Below are 18,123 nucleotides of genomic sequence, written 5' to 3' on the forward strand. Positions count from 1 at the left end.
TCTTGAGTTCATTATTCTTTCAACAGCCCCGCAGCTCCGCTAATTTGCATAGTTTTCACGAGGCTTTTGGTGCCAGCGAGTCGCATTGCATACTTGAAGGGGCAGCAAATTGCACAAATTACGCTAGGCAATCTCTATATATTTTGTATTTTATTTTATTTCCTCTCTTTTTAGAGGGGCAGGCGAACAGTTAACACTCCCCGAGGCGCTGTGGGCCCCCAATATGGGCCTCATATATTTAATGTAATCAGTGTAATTGTCATCGGCGAGACCCGGGATCTCGATATGGTAGCGCTGCTCCCGAACCGAGATCCGAGATCCGAGATCCTCCGAACCGAGATCCTCTCTCTTTGCAGTTCGCACGCATGGCAATTGTATAATTTATCGCTCCAGTTCTAATCGGCGGAGCTGTCATTGAGACAGCTGACCAGGCTCGGGATTCGGACGCGGACGCGGATTCGGATCGGAAGGCCGGTAGCTGCTAGCGGTGGCTGGATCTCGGGGGAACGATTTAATTCGCTAACCATATAAGTCGGAAATTTGTACGTTGATTAACGCGCCAATCGTTTTACACAACAGCGTACAAAGTGTCGATGGTCGATGGTCGATGGTCGATGGTCTCCATGTCTTTCCAGCTCCCCACTTGGCCCCTGTTTTTTCCGCGACTCCAATTGCAGTTTCATTTTCCAACGTTCATGTGTGATTTCATTACACTTTGGTGGCTACACTGCTATAAATTTGGAATTATATTTTAAAAATAAATTTATTAAATATTTTTTATATAAAAGAGAAACAAAGCGCAGCCTCCACTGCATGCACTTTACTATTGCTTGTGCATTCCAGGCAAGTCCAGAATCCCGATAAACTTTTTTTCTAATTTATACTTTCTTGTACAAATTAATACACATTTTTTTCAGGTTATATGCGAATGGCAGGAAGACAGGACCAGGACCAATATGCGAGCATGAGAACCAGCGCATTGCGTTTCCCAGCATGTGATTACCACTCACAGATAGTGGCTATTTAGATAGATATAGGCAGGTGGAAACCTGCTGCGATGCCAAATGAATTAGCAGCCGTTAACGCTGCCGAAAGAGGCTGTAAAATCAAAGCCTTCTTTTAATTTGAGTTACGACTAATAGATACCTTTTGAAATTTAATTTATAATCAGAATTAAATTACATTTGGTATCTCATAAAGCACAAATGATTTAAAGTTTTGTTATTATATCATTATCATTTGATGATCACTATTTTCTGAACTTAAACATAAATTTAAAATTGAAATTTTCCAATAAATATATTACATTTTATGACTTTACTAATGGCTTACCTTAAATTTATTTCAAGTCACTAAAGGGTATCAAAAACTCAGGAAAATGATGTTCTTTGTTAAGGCCAATGAAAACCACATCTTAAACAACTATCCAAGTCTGGTCTCATCGAAATCACTGCCATTAATCTGTTACTAATGCCAATAAATACTGACTATAACAAACCAAATTTAATTATTTATAATTGGGTAAATGTAAAATATTTTAAATAAATTAAATTAATTAATTAATGAAATTACTTCCTAATGCATCCCTTTCATTACCAAAAATAAACCAAACTTATTTATATTACCATATATATTCCCCAACTGCATAATATTCTTTCCAAACTCAAGCTGCAGGATTATCTTCTGCAGCTTATCCCCAGCTCGTTTATTTATTCCCTTTGCCTTAATTGGATGCCACTTTTGGCCGGAAAGTAAGAACCCCATCATCGGATTTTTGTGGGCTTGTCATAATTGCCTTTAGCATCGTCTTGAATCGGCTGAAATATATTTCATATTGAAATGGATACCAGTATCCGAAAAAGCGACGACGGGCCCCAATTATCTTTTGCATTCGGCGAATAATTAGGAGCTTGATTGACATGCGGATAAGGAGACATACACTTGGAATGCCATAGCAAATTATCGAACGGCTACCGTGCTGTGTTCTCCTGATCCACAAAAATCAAAGGCCATGACGACAGCAGGGGATGGGGCTTCGGAATGGGGATCGCAGGACAGAGGACGACAACGACGCCTTCCATTTATTGGCTGAATGATGCTGCGCCTTTGTCTGCACATAGAGTGGTAATCTGATGCTGCGACCGATACAGAAGCCACTCCAAAAACAATGACCGGGACCGGGAGCGGCGGACCACGGACCGTGGACTGTAGACCGTGGACCATGGACTGCGATGGAAACCCGTTTTGTGGCATCGCAGCAATTACAATATGTTTAACTACGTCAGCGCCTTATCGGCGGCTCCAAGGACTTGCACTTGCAGAAATAATGTGGCATTTTGGAAAGAAGTTAATAGAAAACAAAATTAAAATAAAGATAAACAAAGCACAAGTTTATTTGTTAAAAATTATTAAAATTATATATTTGAATTATTTGTTAATTTTTTTAGATTTTTGTCTAAGTATTTTTATGAATTAGGGAATATTATTTTAAAATTATATATGATTCCTATTTCTCCTCGACGGTTTCAATCCCAACTCTCCAATAACTACAAATTTTCTCCAGTGTTTGTCGTGGACATTTTGGGAGCTGCTACTCCTCCCTCCCTCCCAGCCGGAATTTCCCCCCGACCATGTCAGCGATTAATCCAGCCGACTGGCCATCAAACCGCTTGTTAGCCTGGATTCGGTTGCAGATTTGGGATTGGGGATTGGGGATCCAGGCTCCTAAGTAGAACTGGGAGCCGCCTCATCATCGATTGTGTTATCGATGGCGTTGCCGGCTTGAGCCTCCGTTTTGTGCCTCGGTTTTGGGACTCGCGAGTCCTGGCCCCCATTGGAATCTCATTTGCGATTAAGTTCTTATGGCCACTGTGTGCGCACCGTTTCGTGGAAAGTTTGGCCCGGCAGCAGATCTTTATTGTTCGATTGGTTTATTTATAATAATTAGGTGCTCTGTCCTTGCTGTATGTCTCTCCCTCTCATTCTACCTCTCTGTCTGTCTTTTATTTATTTTATTTTATTTTATTCGCCAAGCTTATCGGCTGTGGCTGGCCCATAAATTCTTTAAGCTCGCACCTTTTTATTGTGCGCACTCACACACGCGGCTATTTGCAGATTGCAATCGCGGCGGGGACGGCGCGCATGCGCAGAAAATCCACAGAAAATGAGCGCACAGAAAATGCGGGCCAGGAACCGGTAGCTCTAGGGATGCATATCGAGAGGAGGACAAAAATATAGCACTTGATATTATATAAAAAAGTATTTTACTTAAATTTTTAAGAGGAGAAATCCTATGCTTTCACAAAATATATATATATATTATCGAAACTATCGAAAACTTTTATATATCGAATTTTAAAATCCTTTTTCGGTACAGTATCAATATTTTATGCCATCTCTAGGTAGCTCCCGTCCCGACACGACTCTGGAGCGCGCTCCTTTGGTAAATTGCTCACATTAGCAGGTTGTACGACTTATTAAGTAAGCACAATTTGCGTGGACGCCGCCCCAAAAAAGAAAAAAAAAGGAAACACAGGAAAAAAGGAAGGGAAAGCCAAGGAGGATACTGAAAATAATGGTCAGCCGTTAAAGGTGGCGACCAGGAGCCGCCTATCCGGACAAGTGATTGTTTTATAATTGCAATCGCAATTGCAGCTCTCGCAGTTCGATCCGCTAAATTGGACCCGACTTCGATGTGAACCGATGTGCTCCTCCTCCTCCTTCTGCTCGGTGCTCTGCCGTGTTGTGTTGTGGGCTGGTCGGCGAAATTGGCAATCCATTTGAATGAATAATTGCTCAATTACCGAGCACAGCCGCCGCTGGCGAAGCGCCTAACGAGTCACACTTGCTGGGCGGAAAATTGTTTTCGAAATTTGTCTGACTTGCGGTCAGCATGGGTGCGACTTAAAACTTAATTGGAGCGGAGCTCAAGGAAAGAAATCGTTATTCCCTGTCCAGAAAGTAAACACCTGCTGGTTCGGGGTTTTCTTGGGCCGACTTCAGGACACGCGGGCGATTAATTCGATTAATTGGGCGTTTTTAAATGGATTATGAGTTATTAAATCAATTTTAAGTTAATATATTATTTTATTTAGTTTTATAAGGAAGGAAACTTTACTTAATTTTATTTTAATATGCCACTATAAATAAAATTGGCCGATTAATTCGATTATTAAAAGCATAATATAATCGGTCAGATTATTTAACAATTCACTAAAATATTGTATTTTGCTTTCAGAGGTAGCTTCTTGATTTAAAGTAACTCTGCACAAATTGTAAGTCTAGTTCTATAATTAGTTCGGTAATTAGGGCTTCTTATCATAATAAAATCGATTTTAAATCGAATTAATCGTTGATCTTCCCTGACAACTAGCCAATTAAGACTTCCTAAAAAATATTTTACTCAGCTTAATAGTTCCCTAAAAGTATTATTCAATGTAATTTATTTAAATAAAATATATAAATGTTGTTTTACTTTAAAAATCAAATTTTAATTGTAATTTTTAAAATTTAAATTTATTAATTAAAAACCAATTCATTATTTATATTTTTAACAACATCTAGAGGTCTGCCAAACCATAGTTAGTAATATTTTTAAGCCAATTTTTTAATACAGACACACTTCACGCAGAAAGACATAAAACGAGGCAGCAAATTAAATACAAAATATTCGCGGATCGAGCCGATTTCAGCCCGCAGATTAACCAAAGTTGGGAAAGCGCGACAAAAATGGCGCTAAGCCCGCGGAGAGCGGGAGACAATAAGCGACATCGGGCCAGGGCATTATATAGGAGCAGATATAAAACAGTAGCCGAGAGGCCTCGGCATTAGGGTGAAATCGAAGAAATGAAACTGGACCAGTTTAAGCGGAAGCACCGATGCTTTGTGATGAGGATGGAGGCCTGGCGGCTGGAGCTGGATCTTGGATGTGGATGTGGATGTTGGCTGTTGGCTGCTGGATCTGGGATCGCGACTTGGACTGCGGCTGTCTGCGGGCACGTAAGAAATTTCATACTAATTGGCATAAATACCAAGTGTTGGGGAGAGAGACGTTGCTCGCTTTGGCCCGGCGACACTGACAGACTGATCAACTGACGAACTGACGCACTGACATTGAGCTGATGCAGGAAAAAAAACATCAAATAGATACAGTCGGGACTGCAATAAATAATTTTTAAAAGATTTTGGGATTTGGAAAATAAAAAAATATATATGTTTTTATTTACTGGTATTTCGGAAGAGCTTTCTTTAAATTTAAAATTAAATATTTGTTAGTAAATAATTATTTTTCTGATTTTTTTTATTTTAACAAAAGAATCAAGAGTTTGGAATTCGATTAAAGAAGCACATTTTTTGAAACAAATGTACAAATAATTTTTTTTTTAAATTTTGAAGTGGTATTTTAATATCTTAAAATTAAGTTTTAGGACCTCTTTTGAAAATATATATTTTCTTTAATTAATCCTTCTATGACAGACTCTACTGTAACTTGAAAAACCACCGATCGAGAGAGGCAAACGCTTGTCGATGAGATCTTCACCTTGGCAATCATTAATCGTCTGCCAGCGACATAATATCGATGATGGAGCTGTGTCTCTCCAGCTCTCGTTGCTCTTCTCGTCTAAGCCAGTTTGAGATCGTTTTTTATTTTTTGCTGTATTTTATTTTATTTTATTTTATTTTATCCTCGATCGCTCCGCTAGTTGGCCGGCGTGCAATGCTGGAATGCTCATCGAACCAATTGAAATTGCTGTGACAACAATAAAAATTCAACTTTGGGGCCTCTTTTTGCTGATGTTGCTGCTGCTGCTGCTGATGTTGCTGCTGCTGCTGCTTGCTGCAACTGCTGCTGCTTGCTGCTTTTCAACATTTTGCCGTCTGGTTTGACTGACTGACAATTAGACGTTGCTAAAATGTTGACTGATCAAGCGATTTGTAGCTGTAAATTCATCTCTATTCGAGAGTTCATGTCTGCCTCTGCCTGGGAATGCTGCTGCTGCTGCCGCGCAGGTTTTTCTTTTTTTTCACCAGCAACACTCTTTTTTATTGCCTTTGTCTGGCTGTGGTGTTCATTGGTCCTCCTCCTGGCCTGAACTGGCCTGGCTGGCGGCTACTTGTCGCTGTTAAAATCCAATTAATCGAACAATTTACTTTGCTGCGTTTAGCGATGGTGTTGCAATTGGGTCCAGGAATATAGGGGGGATATTGGATATGCGATTGATAGTCCGTGTCAGGGAATAATTTAATGGTATTTGCTTAGAGCTGTGGATGGGATTTGACTATCATTGAACCCTTGACTCTATAAAATAATGCGTAGGAGTTGAAAATTGAAGATAAGAGGTGATCGTGGCACTATTTTATAGTATCTAAACAATCCTTAAAGTTTCTATTTAAGTTTCTATTTATTTTTAAGCTCCATTTTGTAAGTAATAAATTGCAGAACACACAAAATATAATATATTATTATAAAGGATCCTTAAACTTTATAAATTTGTAATATTTTAGAGTAGCTACATATCTTAATATTTTGAATATTTAAATATAATAAATAATATGAATTTTCAAGAAACTTATCCCCAATTTCCTGTCACTTTTATTACCATCTTAATTATTTATAATTACTTACACGTGTTTATATTATTTATTAACTCATTTCTGTAAGCATCTCTCCACCGCCACTGACCTAACCCTTTCCATTTCCACTGCCACTGCCACTTCCATTTGGCTAACGATCTGTAAGTGTTAAGACATAAATTACATACCGCCGCGGGGACATGACAGCCCAACAAAATGTGGACTCTTTTTCGGGGCGGCCACCCCTTTTTCTTTGCCTTGGCAACCGAGCATGATTAGTGTCAATTTTTGTCACTTTAATAGCCTCGTTTATGCGCCTTTAAGCCGAGCCAAAGGCGTTCGCCTCGCTCTGCTCCACTCTGCCTCGTTCGGTTGCATTAAAAAAGGAAGTGTGCCCTATAAAATAGGCCAAAAAAGGCCGCCGCCGCCCCAAATGATGGCAGGAGTGGAGCAACGTTTTCATTAATAGACGGTTCTCCTCGGTCGGATATCAAAGCGGAAACTTCAGAGTCGTGCCGCTACTCTCTACGCCCGTCCCCATTAAACCACAAAATTTATTGCGCCAACTAAAACGAAATCTCGGCGCATATCTCTGACAGTTGAAGTGGAGTTGGGGAGAGTTTGGGAGTTCGGGGGATCCCATCCGATCCGCGATCCCCAGTGCTCCGTATCCAGTGCCAGATCCGCGATCCTGAAACAACTTAATTCAAGTGTTGTCACTTTGTCGTGTTCCATAAACGCTGAAAAGCGCTGCTCATTAATTTTCAAGTGTAACTTTTATTAGGTATTTAAAATCCGTGCGATGGCAACATGCCGCATCCCATAAATTCGACGGGCGGTACACGTACGGTGCATCTTTTTTATTTATATATATGGTAGACCCCGATCCCGATCCCAGAGTATCCCTCATCCAGCCACATGTTGCAGTCGCCTCCCCAGCCAGCGTGTCGCACATACTTGAGATTGCATTAGTCCGGTCTACACCCTCAAAAAATATATTATATGCATTTAGTATGGAGGGGAAAAACAGAGCACTTCAGGGGAGCCGGAGAGTGATCAATGCCGCCTCATCTGCCCGTTCACAACCCATTGCATTAATAATCCATAACGCTGAAAATCGAGGGATTAGGGATGGCAGCGTGACTGATTATTACAAAATATTTATTAAAGAATAAGAGAACATTTATTTAAACATAAGAAGATAAAAAATATATATTTTAAAATAATATTCATACTTGTAAATACTTTCAGATTTTTATTTAATATATGAATATTGACAGATTCAGTTTAGTTCATAATTTTGAATAATGTTTAATGCCTTAATGGACCTTAACTGAAAGAAAACTAGTGTGAGCCTGATTTTTCAAATTTACATTGCTATACGTTTCCTGTCAGAGCCTTTTCCGGTGTGTACACACTAACACTAACTGAGCTGCCAACTCGGTTATTCTCAACAGGTGTGTGCACACTGTTCTTCGTTTTCATCGCGTTTCGTGCAATCTCTTGTGTTTAATTGTAAATTTAACTTAGTAAATCCGCGTAAACTAAAAAGAAAACGAGCACCTAGTACATCTCTAGTTGCCACCCACGGAAGGGAGCATCAAAACTATCCAACAAATGTCAATAAATCAAGAGTGCGAGTGGAGAGTGGAGATGAGACACCTCCGGCGCAGCACTCCAAAACTCGGAGTCCCCGGGTAAATCGGGTGAAATATTGTCGCAGCTAATGCTGTTAATGAAACAACGTAATTATCTATTAGGAGGGACTCGCGGAGCACCCTACTTAGGAGACTCCGGGTCGCGGCGCTCATTAATTATCCGGGAAAGTGAAAGTGCGGTCGAGAAGAAACGGAGACACAAAACCAAAACAAATACACGGGAAAATGCAAAGACAAAAACAAATGTTCTCGGGGTAAGTGATGGGGCATGCGAGTGACATTATTGTGTACTAAAAGGATTTTGTGTGTGTTTTACATAATAGCCATAAAGAATTCGATCAAAGGAAGCCGCATTGGGTTGTTTTTTGAATAGGGTAAAAAAGAGGGGGTAGTAATAGGTACAGGATATGCTCTAGAAATACCACAAGTCCTTTAAAAATTAGTTAAAGCTTTAAAAGTGCTGCTTTTATTTATAAATATTTATTATTTAAATTTATTTCGTGAATAAATTCAAGGTAAATTCCAGAATTAGATGCGCAATCTGAATACATATAAAACAAAACCAAAAAAGTGGGGGGAAGAGGCACAGGATATGCTATAGAAATACCATAAGTCCTTTAATAATATTTAAATTTATTTATTCAATATATTTTATGTAAATTCCAGAATTATATTTGAAACTATACTTTAGTCAAGCTACACTATAAACATTTTGAAGAGTCGAACACAAACCTCTTTAAATGGAAAACAAAATAATTATTATAATTATTAAAAAATATATCTATATATATTAAAAAAGATACCATTAATATTATTCTTAGTAAATCCAAATGAAACATTAATATATATTATCTAAAAACTTTCCAACCAAATATAAAGTTGTTTATCCAATCATTTGCCAATTAAGCAAAACAGTTAGCTCAAAACAGCAGGCGTTTGCCACGCCCCCAATCAAACCACAAAAAAATATATCTATTGAAATGAAAATGAAAAAGTCGGAGGCGTTATGCTTGATCTCATCTGAACTCGAGCGAAACGCCGACGAGCGGAGCTGGTGCTCCCCCCGCGGCGTTTGTCATGCGCTTAGATAACATTGTCATTAATCGTTTGTAATTAATTATCGGCTCTGGTGCGGGGCTTTATTTTAAAGTAGTTATTATTATAACGAACTGTCAACACCTACTTATACAGCTCAGTGGAGCACTTCCTTCTCCCTTTTACTGCCATGGCCTCGAAGCGATGCTTGCTTAGCTTTTTTAAGGCTATATTTTCAATAATTTAAACTTTATAAAATAAAAAAAAAAACAACTTTAAATATAATTAAATATAAAAATATAAAAAACACTTTATATATATTTTATTATATTTAAAGTTTTTGTGATATTATTATGGTTTAAATTTACACTTGTAAACCTTCAAAAACATGGTTTTAAAACTCATTGAAAAGTTTCTAAAACTTTACTTCTAAAGGTAAGTAAAACAAATATTTTTAAATATATTTACTACGAGTTTTTGTAATATTTTATTTATTTAGGATAATTGAGAATTTTTTTAGCTTATAAAAAGCATAAAAACCCTCCTTAAATATCATAGTTTTTCCAGCTCTTTAAGCTTTTGTAAAGAGACAACACTGGCACACCCCTCCTCACCCACTTTTGGGTGGTCAAACACTCTGACTGACGGTGGCCCGCCTCGAATGAGCCGAAAACCCGTTTGCCTTGCTCCCCTCCGCCCCTCACCGGGCATGTGTGTAAATGTATGTTAATTTGCCGATCGTTAAATACGAAAATTTGTTGATTTTATTGTCGTCAGTTGGGTTTCCTCTGGCTTTTGTCTTTTGCATCTTTAATTGGTTAACCATATGGCCACGATCTGATTTGTTAACGTTAACCTGTAACTTCGGGTTTTACTTCTTGTGTGGGGCTGTTAAATTAGCGTTTATCGAAGCGGACATTAAGGCTTAATTGTGGCTTGTCCATGGGATATAGCAAGTTGGTTGATTGGAAAGGAGGTTTATTTCTAGAAAAAAAAGCTTTTATTATATTTAAAAAATATTTTAAATGAGAATTTGAGACTTACATTGTTGCAGCAGCAAGCCATCTTGGTAGTGGTTCCACTTTCTGTTCCCCCAACTAGAAATAACATTGGCACAATTGGAATTTAATGGAGTCAATTTGGTGTTTTGGTGATGCATAAACTGGGCAAAAGTCTTTGGCTGGCTGTGGGTTCTGCTGTTGAATGCAAAAGTCACAATGAAAACGGAAAGCTGAAGCTGTTAATGCACTTAAGAAAATAACTAAAAAATTAAGATTTATAAAAAAAAGTAGAATATGAATACTACAAGAAACCACATAAAGGTTCTTACTTTCTCTAAAATTTACAGATTTTTCTTGACTTTAAAATTTAGTTAATTTTCCCCTATATCAACCATTATTAAAATTATTAAAAACTTTTAGAAGGAAGCCATTTCAGTAAATTTTTCACCGTGTGACGTTGCTGCCGAGTCTGATGTTGCTGCTGCTTCTGCTGCTGCTGATGCTGATGCTGCTGCTGCTGCTCCTGTTGCTGCCCGCTAACAATGCAGATCAAGAGATGAGCGCGTCCATTTCGGTCTGCGGATGAGGATCGGCCATTGTGTTCCATTTGGCATGTTGTTTTAGGAGCTCGCTAAAAAGACAAATGTGGTGTGGAGTATTTGTGGAGTTGCTGTTGGCGTTGGAGTTGCTGTGGCTCTGTGGGAGCCACAGTATAGCGCGTGTTAGTTCCACTCGTTAAGGATTTACGAGCAATTTTTATCACTTTGAGGATCGCTGACAAATCCGGCAACAACAATGCAATGCAATGCAACATGCGCATAATAATGGCAAGTTGTGTCCACACACACAGTCGGAGATATAGCCACAATTTCGGAGGAGGACATCCTACGAGTATATATACATATACCATATGTAAGACAGGAAGCAGCGCACTCGCTTGCCTGTCTCATCGTTGTCGCTGATGTGGCCAAAAGTGGCCAATAAAACCCCAGCGACGATGTCACCAAAGGAGCAGCAGTAGCAGCGGAGGAGCAGCGGAAAAGCAGAAGCTGCGGCAACGATGACGACGAATTATAGCAAAGTAATCGCACTGCAACAGTCCAGTCTTTGTCCAGTTTTGTTGTACTCTTACAAGGGTTATTAAACAGCTAAGATGAGGTATAAACACTTACCTTACAGGTGATTGTGAAATAAAAATTAAGGAAAACAAAACAGAAAGCTACAATATTTTGTTTGTAATATTATAGTTATGTAGATATATAAAGGAATTTTATAACTTTTTTTCTTTACATTTTTAATATAAGAAAAAACGCGACACTGAATTCTTGCTTTTGCACTATAATTCCCAACTAGATCTAGTCGCAACCAAGTTTTTTTTTTACTGAAATTGTTCTAAAAAAGCATTATAACAAAGTCTGGTTTGTTAAATATTAATTATAATTTTTATAAATATTTTTATATAATACTCAAGAGCATTTAAAACTGCACTTTAAAGAAACACACTCCTCCTTGGCCTTTACTTGCATTTATTTCGCATTTCTCTCTGTCTCCTTTTAACCACATTTTCAACTTGGCCAATACGATTGTCGTTGTTGTTGTTATTGTTGGCGGCTTTTGGCGTTGATTTCCCTTCCAATTTATGTGACATATTGATTTTAAATTGATGATAGTCTATTTTGCGTTGTCCCAGCAAACGTACGCAGGAAACCAACTTATTTTAGACATTTTAAATTGGCATTTTTACTGTACAGCAGAACTTTTGACCTTTTTTACAAGAAAAAGCTTTAGAAATTACTTGAAACTTGAATATAAAAAGAAGAAAAACTCTAAATAAAAATGTCATATCCCTAAGTTCGATCATTAGTTTTCAAATTTGACTTTATCGACAAAGACTAGAATTTCTCTAAAACTGTATATTCAAAATTAAAATATGCATTTAAAAAATTTCCTGTGCTGCGTGCCCCTTGAATGGGGCGTCATGTTCTTGGGCCTTACCTATGGTATCACCTATTTTATCCTCGGCACTACCGGATTGCAGATGGTGTTCGAGGGGAAATACCACGAGTATCTAATATGGTTTTTTCGCAAAATGCCAATCAATAGCTGTGTGGCGGTAGGCTCCATCGTCTTATACTTCATGGGGGTCATTAACCTTTTGTTGGCCTACGGCGCCCACTCAGTAAGTCTTGGCCAGGTCACCTCCAGACTCTAAGCTCAAGTTCCACTTTAGAACAATGACATTCTCGTTGGGATATGGCTGCTCGTGCACTTTATGTTGTTTATGCTCACCCTATACACCGCGCTGATAAGTTTCTATTTGTTCCTAAATATCGGTAAGCTGATACCAGGTTTCTATTTTCGAATATTCAATACAATTATCAAATTTTCCAGCCGCCATCGGCTATTCCATGTATGTGGTAAAGTCCTTTTATGAGGCTTTGAACTCAGCTTTGGACTCGGACTCGGACTCGGATGATGAGGAATCGAGTGAGGAAGACATCTAAATTAAGTTTGTGGGTCTTGTAATATATTAAAATATTTTTAGTAAATAATACTCGTTTTGTTTCGCTCACCAATTTACCTATTTTGCTTTGTCAATTTAGTTTTTATTTTATTTTAAATTGGCATTTCAGCTGCGTAAGAGTAGTGGTCCTACCTATATATGTATGACTTCATCAGCAGGTCCACTCCAGACGAGTTGGCTGGGAAAAGGCTTGGTGAGCTCCCTGCCTCGCTCGCCATTCATAGGCTCGCATTTAAATGCAAATTTAATTCAATTAATGATGCATCAAATGCAGCCAATGCCTAATTGCCATTCGATGATCGTCGTTGCCTTGTCTGCCTGTCTCTCTCTCCTGTCTCCTGTCGCCTGTCTCCTGTATTTTTATTATTTTTAACCCCTCCGACCAAAGCGTTTTTCTATTGCTCATCCTGAAGGATTCTCAAGCAGCTGCGACTGCGCAGGCTGTTTCTCCATTGACAATATTGATGATTTAGTAGTCTCTGCCGTTGGGCTGGCGTGCCTGTGTGGCACCAAAGGCGTAATTAGACAAGCATTGTGCAAAAGCGTTAATTAAAAACCGCAAAAAGACACAGCCAGCAGCAGGCAGTTGCCATTTTTCCAAGCGAGCAATATTGACTGCCAGCTGCGACAGCGCCATGACTCTGCCAAAAAGCACTGTGACAAATATTTTTATTAATTTTAGGAATATTGTTAACTCTAGGGAAAGAGCTATAAATATTTTTAGAACTTAAAAACCTTCAAGTAAAGGTGGTTATATATTTTAATTAACAGATTTTGTACGTAATTAAGGAGGCTATATTTCTTTTTGATAACAAAGGCCTCTTTTGCCTTATTTTCTCTTTAAAAAAAAATATGAAAAATATTGGAATTTTATATTAATTTAATAATTTACAAACCATTAACTTATAAACAATATTTTCCACAGTGCCTTTCTCTATGTTCGCCTTCGTAATGAGCCCAAGCATCGATTGCGTAAGCTCTCCGCTGATGCATCCACTCCATGGCCCAAGTTCCGTGTCCCAGCTGCCATGTCCCCAATGTCCCCATGTCCCCAGGTCCCCGGGTCCCATTAAATACCCGATCATCAGCAGCGGGGGCTGGCGCTGCTGTTGCTGCTGCAATCAGCTAATAATTTCCTTTTAAACGATCTCGGTGCGATGTGGCATGAATGGGAGGCTTCATGCGTATTTATGAGACTGATTCCTGTTCGCTGTCCGCCCAGGCCGTTGAGTGTCTACGATTTTGGATTGATTTTGACGCCAGGCAAAGAGCCAAGTTGATGGCTATGGGAACACAGAATATTGTAAAATATTGTAAATAAATAAAACCATAGAACAGAGCGAGCTGAAAGGGGTCGCGTCTGAGGAGGTGTAAAGGCGAATCGTAAATTATTGATTGCCTCTTTAATAATAAGTATCTTTGAGAAAGTTGTAAATATTTAAGGTATACTGATTTTAAAAAGCTTAATAAGGTTTTATATAAAAACTTCATTGGGTATTTTAAGGGGTTTTTAATGAACGAAGTTTGTATGTACTTTATATTTTAAGGGGGAATATAAGAAAAATTCAAAGTTAGTACGATTCTTTGAATTATTTCCGAATCTTTGTTTATTTTTAGAATTTTTAGATTTAGTTTTCACAAAAAATCAATTCCTATTTTATACTTCACACAGAGATTTTTACCTAAGATCGTTTTACCCTTTGCAAACTCCTTCAAAGTTCTCATATGTAACTAAAACTGTTCGTCATAAGTAACTTCCCATATAATCAAAAAGTAAGTACATTTCTTACACTCGTTTTCCTTTAACCGAAACATAAATTAATACTTTTGCAAATCCACCAAGGATGATGCGCATCCAGGATGCCAGGAAGCTGCTCCTGAGTCGCTTGCCAGCAATGATTCAATACCCTTTGGCTCGTGAGCAAAAGACCCTGCCGGTCTACGATTATGCCTGCCAGAATCCGCCCAAATGGGGCTACTCGCCCTTTGGCCGGGATCAGAAGACCTGGTCGGAGTGGACCTTGGCCCGGCTAGATGATCTCCTGAACTGGGGCCGCAAGGGCTCCCTTTGGCCCATGACCTTTGGCCTGGCCTGTTGCGCCGTCGAAATGATGCACATTGCTGCCCCCCGCTATGACATGGATCGCTACGGAGTGGTCTTTAGGGCTTCTCCCCGTCAGGCGGACGTGATGATTGTGGCCGGAACACTGACCAACAAGATGGCACCGGCCATGCGAAAGGTCTACGACCAGATGCCCGAGCCCCGGTGGGTCATCTCGATGGGCAGCTGTGCCAATGGCGGTGGATACTATCACTACTCCTACTCGGTGGTCCGTGGTTGCGATCGCATCGTTCCGGTGGATATATACGTGCCGGGATGTCCACCCACGGCAGAGGCCCTTATGTACGGGGTTCTGCAGTTGCAGAAGAAGATCAAGCGCATGAAGACGCTTCAGATGTGGTACAGAAAGTAGGGGAAATCTCTCCTAGAAATATTTTAATGGGTTTTTTTAAGCATTAAAAACGGTAATCCCTTAAATTTTCTTGGTCTCTCGGGGGGTGTTGCAACCCTTGAGTAACTGGAGTATACAAGAACCTCACTTGATCCTGCCTGCTAACAAAGTCAACGAGTTAAGCGCATCAGTTCCAGCGTCTTCAGAAAATGCAGGTCCTTGAGCCGAAAAGTCGCTTAGTCACCGAAACGGGGCTCGTGCTCTCTCACCCTCACCTGCACTTGAAGAGGATCGCTGAGGGAGGATCGGGGATCGGTTACAGGATCTCCAGAGAGAAAAAAGAACCTGCAGACAATAAACACTTGTGACTCTCAAGTGCCGCCGATATATGAAATATGAAGGGTTCTTGAAGCCTATGAAAGGATTTCGTTGTCTTTCGAAAATCCTTTTTGCGAATCTCTTGCCGACACGCACTTGAACTCGATGGGAAGAGGGACATCATTAAATCCTCGAGTGTGCGGCGAGTGCATTAAATTGTGGGACAAACTGTCGCATTAGTGTAATCCATTTGGCGACACACCCACAAAAAGAAAACAGGGAAAATTGGAAAATCGAGTGAATGGAAACCGAACTCACAACTCTATGAATGAAGGACCTCTCATTGAGCTCTGGCAAAAAATGAAAAGAAGAAGGACCTGCTGACAAAGGCACAGCAGGCCGACAGGCAGGCAGCCCGATCAGGGATCCTGGGAATCCGTGACTCGGACAATTCCAGCGAATAATACGAAATGGTGAAATGAACTTGTCTCAATAATCGCTCGGCAATAAAAATTAATAACAAAGCCACTGGCAACATGCTCTCGCCGGGCATTGTGCGGACATTAAATAAATTTAACAGCTCAATGACTTGTCGAAAGGTGCAGGCCGGCAGGCAGGCCAGGAGCCTGGGAATCGGGAATCAGTGGAGCGTTCGCGGCCAGGCAACCATATCTTAATTAGCGGACCACGGCCTGCATTAACCTTAATTTTTGCTCTCTTATTTTATTTATTTTTGTTTTTTTTTTTGGTTGTACTTTGCCGATTTCTGCTTAATTGCGGCGCCGAGGCGCCAACGAAAAAGCTATGTAATTTGCACAGAGAAAAATATACGTTTGTAAATTTCTTATAAATTTAAATAGAGGTTTATGTGGGATATATATAAAGTATTGTGGGGAGATGTATAAAAACTTTAAAAGCATTCTATAATTTTAATTGATATATTCTAAAAATAATATACTCGTAGCGTTACGCATCTTATAGGTTATACATAATTTAGTCTATCTACTAAAACAGCTGTAAACCTTCAAGAATTATATTTTTTATATTTTATACACTTCATATTTTATTAAAAAATTTAAGTCTCAATATTTATGCATTAAATACACTCACAAAAATATTTTTTTTTCATAAAAAAATAATTTTTAAGAACTTCAACCAAATCTTTTCCCCTGTATAATTACGTTGGCTTTTTCGCTGCAATTTGCAGTCGAGTGTCCAGCGGCGCATGCTTCAGGAATTGCACTTGAGTGAAAATCTGGAGGCCTCGGAGTAAGTGCTGCCACCGAGCACCGAGGTGGGTCCAACTACCTGCAGAGCTGTACAACTCTATAGCAGTAGAACCCCCTTTTTTTCGACACTAGAAGAGGGTTCGGGCAATGTTCCACGGATCATAAATTATGTCAGAGGGGGGAGAGACACACGGCCAGAGGGAATGCCCAACGAATTGTGTGTGTTTAACACCTAATCGCCCGTAATACTGTGCTCTTACCGATTGTGAGGTCCTCCAAAAATCGACTCGCCGCCAAAAACTGGGTCCACAAACAATGAAAACCCTGAAAAAAGCAGAGCCTCTAGCTTCATTCATTCATTCTCATTCATTTATCGCCTCGGGAACTCATTCATGGCCTCATAATGAAAATAGTTTGGATGTCTTCTTTAATTCTTACTTTTTTTTTGGCATTGTTCCTGCTGCCGGAGATTTATGTTTGTCCATGAATGTAAATGCCGTCTTCAAAATCTGTTTTTATTGGCATTATGGGGAATTGATTTGTTGCCTCGTTTGGTGGTGGAGTCTTTCATAAAATTATTATCACACTTTTGGCTATATGTGTCTGATCTGCTTTCTTCTGGGAGTATTATTAAGCTGATTTTAATTGCGTTCCGCGTTGCCTTCTTCTTGGGCTGCCTTTGATCGAGGCGTCGTAAATCTAATTTAGTGTTCTCTCTCTCTATTTTTTTGGAAATACAAAACGAAAATTTAGATGTTTTCTAATTATGCAACGAACGCCGATGATCCGATCTCTTCTGAGTGGGGCGATGTGTGTTTTGTGTTCGAATTTGATTGAAATTTATCGCCAATGCAGACACACACACAGAGAGAGAGATAGAGATCCGTAATCTTCTCCAGGGCGTTGGCTTACATAAATAGCCGGAATCTTGGCCACAATGTGTCTCTTCTGGACCCAACTGCCAATTTCGGTCTAGTCGTCAGCGCTTGAAGCCGTTATGGATACTTTACAAAGCCATAACGATCAACTTGTTTCGATCTGATCTCAGGTTGTCCCCCGAAGATCATTTGTTAAATAAAAGTGAAAATTTGTTATTTGTGGCACTCGGTTTGTCGTTCGGTTTGTGTTCGTTCGGACGATAAGAATCTTGATTTATATTATATGTTATGAGTCAGGGTTTGGTTTATGTAAGATCAACATTCCCGATGGAAATCTCTAAACTTTTTCCCCCGTCGCAAGTCTAAAGGTTCAATGTCACATCAAAGCAGATGAAATTAACTAATTTTCGCTTTCTATTTGAAATAAGTTTTATTTTTAGAATAGATTTGAAAA

At 39.3% G+C, this 18,123-nt stretch overlaps 3 protein-coding genes across 3 annotated transcripts in view; all 3 read left to right on the forward strand.

Annotated features, from left to right (window-relative positions):
• The first annotated feature begins 7,991 nt into the window (after nucleotides 1–7,991).
• Dr (muscle segmentation homeobox protein Drop) overlaps nucleotides 7,992–18,123 on the forward strand; it is a 70,228-nt gene continuing 60,096 nt past the window's right edge. Inside the window, exon 1 of the transcript XR_011445166.1 lies at nucleotides 7,992–8,485. The gene's annotated coding sequence lies outside the window, so the exon portion shown is untranslated. The remainder of the gene's footprint in view (nucleotides 8,486–18,123) is intronic.
• On the forward strand, nucleotides 12,143–12,785 carry LOC108075694 (uncharacterized). Its single transcript, XM_017168218.3, has 3 exons — nucleotides 12,143–12,446; nucleotides 12,498–12,600; nucleotides 12,659–12,785. Exons 1-3 carry the CDS (start codon nucleotides 12,198–12,200, stop codon nucleotides 12,769–12,771), a joined length of 465 nt encoding a protein of 154 aa, XP_017023707.1. The 5' UTR covers nucleotides 12,143–12,197; the 3' UTR covers nucleotides 12,772–12,785.
• ND-20L (NADH dehydrogenase (ubiquinone) 20 kDa subunit-like) lies at nucleotides 14,420–15,330 on the forward strand. The gene is made up of 2 exons (XM_017168245.2): nucleotides 14,420–14,564; nucleotides 14,635–15,330. The coding sequence occupies exon 2, from the start codon at nucleotides 14,636–14,638 to the stop codon at nucleotides 15,263–15,265; it is 630 nt and encodes a 209-aa protein (XP_017023734.1). The 5' UTR covers nucleotides 14,420–14,564; nucleotide 14,635; the 3' UTR covers nucleotides 15,266–15,330.

The sequence above is a fragment of the Drosophila kikkawai genome, chromosome 3R, assembly GCF_030179895.1.
Source record: "Drosophila kikkawai strain 14028-0561.14 chromosome 3R, DkikHiC1v2, whole genome shotgun sequence".
Taxonomy (NCBI): domain Eukaryota; kingdom Metazoa; phylum Arthropoda; class Insecta; order Diptera; family Drosophilidae; genus Drosophila; species Drosophila kikkawai.